The 8,752-nt window shown below is 50.3% G+C and overlaps 3 protein-coding genes across 3 annotated transcripts; 2 read left to right on the top strand and 1 right to left on the bottom strand.

Annotated features, from left to right (window-relative positions):
• Positions 1 to 1,116: 1,116 nt before the first annotated feature.
• Positions 1,117 to 2,141, top strand: F4807DRAFT_423644 (uncharacterized protein). The gene has a single exon (XM_047997798.1). The coding sequence runs from the start codon at positions 1,308 to 1,310 to the stop codon at positions 1,551 to 1,553; it is 246 nt and encodes an 81-aa protein (XP_047855028.1). The 5' UTR covers positions 1,117 to 1,307; the 3' UTR covers positions 1,554 to 2,141.
• A 337-nt stretch (positions 2,142 to 2,478) lies between these two features.
• Positions 2,479 to 5,165, top strand: F4807DRAFT_467207 (uncharacterized protein; the record flags this gene model as incomplete). Its single annotated transcript, XM_048002461.1, has 4 exons — positions 2,479 to 2,629; positions 2,696 to 3,085; positions 3,154 to 3,839; positions 3,903 to 5,165. The coding sequence occupies 4 exons, from the start codon at positions 2,479 to 2,481 to the stop codon at positions 5,016 to 5,018; spliced, it is 2,343 nt and encodes a 780-aa protein (XP_047855027.1). The 3' UTR covers positions 5,019 to 5,165.
• Positions 5,166 to 5,632: 467 nt separating this feature from the next.
• Positions 5,633 to 8,752, bottom strand: F4807DRAFT_451413 (AIP3-domain-containing protein; the record flags this gene model as incomplete). Its single annotated transcript, XM_048000235.1, has 2 exons — positions 5,633 to 8,374; positions 8,588 to 8,752. The coding sequence occupies 2 exons, from the start codon at positions 8,750 to 8,752 to the stop codon at positions 5,633 to 5,635; spliced, it is 2,907 nt and encodes a 968-aa protein (XP_047855026.1).

Here is an 8,752-nt window from a genome sequence, read left to right as displayed (position 1 = left end):
TTTATGGGGGTAAGACGAGGTGTCTGAGGCACATAACCAACTAGACCATTGCCAGCAAGGCCGTTGATTTAATGCCGCCGATGGAAATTTGTGACTTTACTGTGCTATTTAAGCTTCGCTGATTGACGGACTGACCACCTGACTCACAGTGACGATAGTGACTATAGTAACGCGTGACGCGTGACGCGAGATACTGGACGCGTCTATATCGATCAGAACATTGCGGCTCCGTGCCAATAATTGTGCGTGCTTTTTCCGAAGCCCGGGTCGGACATCCTAACAGCTACGATGATTACGCGGATGCCAAAATAGTCGCATACATATCAAATGCAAGGCAGTCTATGCAGCTAACAAGGGATTCTTTCCATGAGCAGTATAATTGGTAAGAGATGTAAGGGAGGCGAAGGAGTATGCATGTCTTCTATGTCTTTGTTCTTATTCGACGAATCCCCATTTATTGTCTCGCTCAACCAAACCGTGTTACGTCTTCAGAGCTTGTTAACTTGCTATTTACTAGAGAAGCAAAAATTATCGCCGACTGTTCCCTATTTATCACTTGCGTAGGACAGCCTTATCAGGGAACCCCTATATACATATCGAAACGGCCAGCACACCTCCCGTATTCGTCACCAGTGCAACCGGAAGTCAGGGCAGCTCGCTGTGCTATGAGCTCCCCAAAATAGGCTGAAAATGCGCGCAACAACATGAGACCTTAATAGCTTGGCTGCGCAGGGCCTACGTGCTGCGGCTGTGCATCTTGTCCTCGGTGGCTGGGATGACGAGGATGCGTTACGCAAGGGGCTCGAGGGCTGCCACAAGCTCTACCTGTGCCTATACCCCAACTTCGAAGATCTCGAGCAGCTTCCGCGGCAGGCAGTATTCATTGCCCGTCTGGCCAAAGAGGCCGACGTTAGCCACGTAGTCGTATCTACCACATTCGGCTGCTTCTTAGTCGAGGAGGGCGCCTCTGCGCCCGTCCAAATTGGCCTTCTCCTCAAAAAATTCAGCCTCTGCAAGAAGCGTCTCGAGCAGACCGTCATCGATGACGGCCTCGCTCACTGGACTGTCCTATGTCCCGGCGTCTTCATGGCCAGTTTCCTTGAGCCTAGGATATAGTTCGGATTCGCTGAGACAAAAAAGGGGTCTTGGAGGGGTCTTGGACGAACTCCTTCACGGCCGAGTCGCTGCTCGGGCTAATCGACCACATCGATATCGCCCGGTTCGCGGCCGCGGCATTCCAGGATCCCACAACTTACCACGGCCAGAAACTAGGCATTGCAGGTGAAGGGCTTTTGGTTCAGGATGCGATGGACCAGCTTTCCGAGGCTATTGGTGACGGCAGGTCTGTCAAGGCCAATTTTATGACGGATGAAGAGATTGCTCAGGCGCAGGCCGAGGGTTCGCCGTTAGCGTTCTCCTCCGAGACGATTATACGGTATATGTCGGACCACACAAACCTAGACGAACTTCACCGTTTGCTTCCTAAGCTTACGACATTTAGAGAATTTCTTGAGCGTGAGAGTGGGTCCGTTAAGGAGACGTACCTTTCTTGAAAGCGAACTTTGACGATCGTATTTTTAAGGATAATAAAAGCTTGAGGGGTGATACCTTGAAGCAGGATCATCCTCGAGACCTTTAGGGAAACTTATAGTGAACTACACAGCTGTTTTCCACTTAAGAACACCGCCAACATTGAGCAGGAGTTGATGTGTTCGCCCTCCGAATCCCCCCTACGCCCAATTACAAGAATTTCACGCTTTTCACAACTTTACAATCGCTTCTATTGATGTGGATCTAGGCCTATGACAGTTCAGATAAAAATAGACACGGCGTGAAACATTGCGGGTGGGTTGTTAGTCCTAGTTATCTCTGTTGTCTACCTTTTGATCATATCAATATCTGGATATTTCGAAGAAAATGGGGAAAGAATGAGACCGCTTTCCCGGATCCCGATACTCTATCTGGGGTTGAAGTGTTTGGATGTTTAACATCAGCACTATTTGATCCCAAGGGGGTTGTAGGGCTGCATCAATTGACTCAGCTGCGAATCTCTCACCGACCAATCTCAACTTTCGAGCAGTCTAGGTGCTGGGTACCGAATTTAGATATATTCTTCAAATAACACAAAACAAACACTGGGGCTTGAATACGTGATTATGAGAGAAGGATGAGAATCCTTCCGATGATTATGATTGTGAAATGTCATGAAGTTGGTATGCATGCGCCGTAACGTTCAACGCGGAGCTGAAGTTCGAGATGTTTCAGCCCGAGCTTCACACTTCTACTGAAGAGAAGTCCTACGGTCGATAATTTCGGAAATCCGATGGTTATACTCATTTTTTTCAAGATATATACTTGATATATTTCCCCTTCACAATGCACTCAGGGGTTAGTAAAGCGACGTCACTCCTGTGATACTCTCCTAATCTCATCTTAACGGGCTTCTGGATAGTTGATCTATCCAACCCATTGGCAAAAATGCTCTGGTATCTTTTTCTGGTTAATTTTCTTGGAGTATCTGCAGTGAGGCTGCGTGGAGGTTTACTGTCGCAGGCGACATTAGCAAACTTAGCGCCATGCGCGAAAATATCTCGACTGGCCAACTTAGGTATTGCATCTAATAACTCCGGTACGTATACATCTGTCTTTTTTTCTTATAGTGGCGTATCGTACTGACACATAATTTCGTTCATAGCGACCATTCCGGCATCCTTAGCTCTTGACTGCCTTCGCTCAGTTCCGAATCGGCCTCAACCAGCACAACAGCTCATCCAGAGCCTCAAGGCCTTTGTGAACTGGCAGGCTACTCTTACCTGGCTCAAAGATCCTCCAGCCTCTTACATGCTTCCCCCAGTTGATGTTCAAGGAAGTCTAGACAATATCTCTTCCACGGTTGCGGCAGGTGGTTTTACCAACGAATATGACTTCCAGCTTGCGATAGTCAAAACAGTCACCGCAGCACATGATGGTCATTTCTCATACGTCCCGGACGTCTTTAAGGCATTCTCATTCCAGAATGATTTAGTTGCTGATCTGGTCTCTGTTTCATCCAATGGCACCACTCTGCCTAAACTTTATCACCTTTGTAAGTATAAGCCAGCACTTAGTGTTAAGCTGAACAGTATCCCTTTCTCATACATCATTATTATCTAGCCGCCTTTCAATCAAATAACGGGACTGCCCCAGTTGCGATCTCCCAGATAAATGGTCAGAATGCCACCAGTTTCTTGCTAGATATAGCCTCGCAATTCAGTAATGCCCAGGATATCGACGCACAGTGGAATTCCCAGTTCATAGGCTACACGAATCTAGCCAGTTCAGCCAATCCTTTGGCTGGAAGTGTGTTGTTCATAGCTCCGAGCGTAACGCTCACTTACGAGGATGGGAAAACTGAAACCCAAGAAACGAAGGCTCAACTGAACCCAAATGTAGACTTCTCCATGATCACCTCAGGGGATGCCTTCTACGACAAGTTCTGCAATCCGGACACAGCTTCAAATTCAACCGGAGTTCCAGCCGCTGTATCCCCACGATCAAAACCGAGCATGTATAAACGTGATACTGCTATGATAGACGGCTACCCAGTTCCTTTCGTTGAAGAGAGCACCATGGGTACCACTAAGGGGTTCTTCCTCAACGGAACGGGGTTCGACGACGTAGCTGTGTTGGCCCTCTCGGCATTCGAGGACAACGACGAGAACACGTATCTAACAAACTTCCAGAATACGATAGAGACATTTTTGAGCCAGAGTCGCGATTCTGGGAAGCAGCGGCTCGTCATCGACCTCACAGAGAACGGTGGCGGCTTCATCATGGCTGGCTTCGAGCTCTTTGCCCAGGTTCGATGATCCCAAAAGCGCTTGTCGCTTAGCTCAATAGGGACCTCGCTAACTTGATGGCAGCTCTTCCCCGGTGTAAATCCGTTCAACGCTAATAACATGCGTCTCTCGGAGAGTCTCTCAAACATTTCCCGTATACTTGCCACGCTTCCCCAGCAAGACCAAGTATCCGACGCACAAGCCTCGGCGTTATTAAGCAACTTATCGCCTACAGACCTGTTCAGACCTCAGGGGGACAAGTTTACCTCAGTCGATGAACTCTTGACACCTGTAACCCTCCAAGGCGACAATTTCACCGCATACATCGAGCAGCCCTTTGTCGCCGTCCCCAACTTCACCATGACCGGCACCGGGGCCCGCGCAAACCCGCCACCAGCCCTCTTCAAACCCGAGAACATCGTATTACTCACCGACGGCAACTGCGGTTCAACATGCACCATATTCTCATATCTCATGATCTTCCAAAAGGACATCAAAACCGTGACAGCGGGCGGGCGTCCGCAAAGCGGAATCATGCAATCGATCGGCGGCACCGAAGGCTCGCAAGTCCTCGACTTCCCGTCGATCTCGCAGACCGCCTCGCAAGCCATCCTCGCGGTCGCGGGCTCCCCGCAGCAGCAACAGCAGCTGCTCCAGGGAAGCGAGCTGGGGTTGCTGGCTACGGGGTACGCGATCCAGCGCGCGCTGACGCCGTCCGCGCCGGGCGGCGTCAACTTCAAGAACGCGTTCGCGCCGTCCGACGCGCAGACGCCGCTGCAGTTCCTGTACGAGCCGGCCAACTGCCGCTTCTTCTACACGGCGGACATGGTCACGTCGGCGGAGGCGGCGTGGAAGTACGCCGTCGACGCGACGTGGACGGATCCCGGCAGGTACTGCGTCGAGGGTAGCGTGGTCCCGGTGAATACGTCGAAGGCGGTTGATCCGGCGTTCGAGAAGCTGCCGGTTGCGGGGGCTGCTGGGAGTACCGGGACTAACGGGACTGGTGGGACGAATGGCACTGATGGGGCTAATGGGGATACTAGTGGAACGAGTGGAGATGATGGGGGTTCAGGGGGAGCAAATGCGACGAGCGGCAATGCTGATGACAAAAAGAATGCTGCTGAGGGCGTATTCGGACATTATAGTCTGCAGACTGCTGGGCTGCTGGCGGCTCTGTCGATCATGATGTTATACCTTTAAGAGACTTAGTGGATTGGTGTTTTTTTGGGAAATTTATCGCGACTAGATAAGGGGGCGGCTATCTTGACTTTGAGAAATTGAGGTAAGGAGTAGGAGAGGATGTCTAGGTAGATACGTATATCGCCATATACCTATATATAACCATTGCTTTTGTATAATTCTATCAGCTTAATTTAACGCTATCTGTGTATTCCAGTAGCATCACTTACCTTCGTGCGTAACTAATAAGAGTTTGCTTACATAACCAGCCCCTTTATTTGAGCGCATTCATAGACCATTGTAGACGAAGTTTTCGCTATGCAATACATTTACATGTTAACTTGATGATTTTACTATATTCATCACTAAAGCCTAGATATATCCTAATAGTAAAATACTGACCTGACTAGTAGACAATAACATAACCACTCGTTCACCCAGTACCTAATGTCGAACAATCCCCCGTTGTCCTTCCTTGACGCCGAGGGGTCAAAGTACAAAATAGACAAACCATCGAGATAACCCCGCAATGTATAACGGCGCCTAGGCTATGAAAATGACACCAAGTGTGGCTTTAATAGCCATGGGAAAAAGGAAACCGAGGAAGCGTTATCTTATAAATAGGCCTACAACCCTTATATACCATCGCCCTCCACATCCGGAGTCTCGGCGGCGACCTCTGCCTCGTCAACGGCTCCTTCCTCTCCGACGGGTTCTTCCGGTATTATTCCGTTCATCCGCTCCCAAACCTCGCGTCGTATTCGTTCGTCTTTGGCGATCCTCGCCCTCTCCACTTCCTCAAATCCGCCGCTCTTCTTCAGCTTCCCCTCCTCCACGAATTTGGTCAGCTCTTTCGTCAGCGGGTTCTCCTTTCGGCTTTCTAGCTCCTTCTGTCGCAGCTTCTCCGCGCGCTCGATAGCCTCTAGCCGATCCTCGTGGTTCGGCTGTAGCGCTCTAACCTCGCCCAGCACTCCCTCTTTCGCAGCACTAGGATCAGCGCTGTTGCCGAGGTTATGTAAGCCCTTAGAAAATTGCCTTCCTGTCGGTGCCGTGTCCTTCATCTGCTCCTTGGTGGCCTGCTCGACAAGCGCAAAGGTCTCCGAGGCCTTCTCAATGTCGTCTTGCAAGTCGATCATGAGGTCTTCCATTACTTTAAGCTCGTCACGACCTTGGCAGACTTCCTCTAACTCCTTCTCCCAGATCTTAGTCCAGACGGGTTTCTCTCGCTTCATGAACTCCTGAACCTTCTTGAGCTCCTTAGTCAAGACTTGGATGTCCTTGGATACGCCTTCGAGTTGACGAGGCAAGGGTCTCACGCCGCGATTAACGACGTCCTTGCGTAGGTCTTCAACAAGATCCTGGAGATCGTCCACCCTGGTGACGAGGCGGTCCGAGTCTGTATTCAGTTGCTTGCGGCCTTTGCTCACGTAAGCATAGCCCGAGTCACCTTGTACAGTAGGCACTGATGCTTTCGCTGCCGCAACCTTGACATTAGCTGCCTTGCCCCGCAACGACGACATAGAACTCTGGATCTCGGTCTGGAAGTTCGAGTACGTCTGTCGTAGGACAGCAAGATCACGGCGTAAGCTTTGCAATTCCCGAAGTTGGCTGGGATTGAGCTTGGCGCCAGCGCCAGCTCCACCGGTCTTGACTTCATCTATCATAGGCGGTGGTGCCGCAGCCATACGAGCCATTTCTTTAGCAGTCTCGAGTTGCCTATCGGACACTCTTTGTAGAGCTGAGCCTTGGTCGTTGACATTTTGCCTCACCTCGTCTACTGCCTTCTTGAGAGCTCCGATCCCTTCATCAAAATGCTTCTTGACCTCGTCCAGCGGCTCGACGTTCAGTGCAAGCACCGTACGATCTTTGATGTCGGAAAGATCCTCGAGTTCGTGCCGTACCCCGGATACGGGGTCTTGAATATATATCTCCGGCAGATCACTTCCATTCAAAGCGGTGTTCCAGGAGAACTTCTCGATAAAAGCGAGTTGCAGGCGTCCAATGGTCAAGTCGGTGTAGCCTTGAGGAAGCACAAATTTCTTAACTTTAGATTTGTATTGCAAGAACAACGTGAGCTCCTTGTCTAGGGGTGGCGATTGATCTTGCGCTGGTTGCTTCTGCTTCTCGGGGGGTGTTTGAGGTCGCGTTTTCGATTCTACAGGCGGATCTACCTCTATTGTCGGTTTCGACTTATCAGGCGACCCAGGAGGTGCCAATATTGGAAAGCCATCGTCCAAAGGTCCGGATATAGTAGCACTGGGTCTGTATTTCTCTTCTGGCGACCGAGCGGGCGGGCTATCTTGTCGAGGGGGTAGTAAATCGGGCTTGGGGCTCTCTTCGATTATCCTACTAGGCATCCTTACTGGCGAAGACGATTCGTATGCATTTTTGGACTGGCTGGAGGTATTGCGATTATGCCGCAGAGACTCCCGGACTTGGACTGCCCGCATTGATTCTCTTACTTCGCCACGACCTCGGTTTGGTATTGGAGTGTTTTGAGTAGGTAGCATGGGCACGCCGTTAGTTGGGGCTCCCAAATGCTTGGAAATCTGATAGGCGGAGTATCTTCGAGAGGCTCTTCTCTCCAAGTCCCCTCCTCTTTGTAGAGCAGCAAGCGCGCTCTGTTGTGACTTCGGCGGCGGAGGGGGCGGAGGGAAGGAGTCAATATCTAGATTGGCTGCTGGACCTGTAGGTATCGTAGAATCGTCTCCAGGATATGGCGCAAGCACGGGCATGCTCTGCATAGTATTGCTCGATAGAGAGGATTGCTCAGAGTTGAAGGACGCATTTGACTGATCTCGAGGAAGAACTCGTCGATTGGGGGATTGATTCACACTCGGAGGGCCTTCATTCTGTTGTGACGGCGCAGCATAACCGTTCTCGAGGCCCTCGTTCAGAAGTGTCGTGAGGCCGGTATTATTGCTTCCAGCAGTACTACTACTCATGGTGCGATTCGCAATCCCGGTGCTGGATTCGGGAGAGCTTGCACCATCTTTATCCCGAGTCTGCTTTTGCCTAAGTTTCTGCTGTTTTCGTTTTAGGCCGTGTAGAAGATGAATGATTATGTCTCGTATCCGTGGCAGATATTTCTCCAGACTTTCGGTGTTCGCTTCTTGGCTCAGCGTAGCCTCCAATATGTGTCTAAGGTTTTCGGGGACGTTTCCTAAATCTGACGTGTCGACGTTGATTGCAGTAAATGCGCGACAGGCCATATTAAACTCATAGCCTAGTCGAACATAGACATCGGATACTTGAGTATCGGTAGCTTGTCCACGCGACCACTGCGTTAATGTCTCAAGAAGTTGTTTCGTTGCGACGAGCAGATGTGTTACACTTTTTTCTATTTGCGAAAGTGGCATCGACGCGCCATTCGATTGCTGTGGGGATGACATATGGTCAACATCGTGTGTGTATCATAGTAGATATCGTAGAGTTTTGTATTTTAATCGTGCGAAGGAAGAAAGAAAACAGTGTGGGAGTTTTGAGAGGTGGGGGTGACGACAAAGGACAAGATAGAAATTTTACACAGTATCAAGAAACAACATCCATTCGGAGTATTTCTGCGCCTGTGGTTCTCAATCCACACTCACATTTCTCCTTGAATTACTTCCAGCCGATCTACTCGAGGCCGTGGACGAACGCGGCTGCATCGTTGCAGGCGACATCGATCGCGTAGGAATATTTGACGAGGCACCATCGCTAGGTCCTGGAGACCGTCGCTGTAACGACCGTTGGGACGGATTCGGAGCCTGCAT

The sequence above is a fragment of the Annulohypoxylon truncatum genome (assembly GCF_022578515.1).
Source record: "Annulohypoxylon truncatum strain CBS 140777 unplaced genomic scaffold F4807scaffold_13, whole genome shotgun sequence".
NCBI lineage: Eukaryota > Fungi > Ascomycota > Sordariomycetes > Xylariales > Hypoxylaceae > Annulohypoxylon > Annulohypoxylon truncatum.
This window is presented reverse-complemented; position numbering and strand designations above follow the sequence as displayed.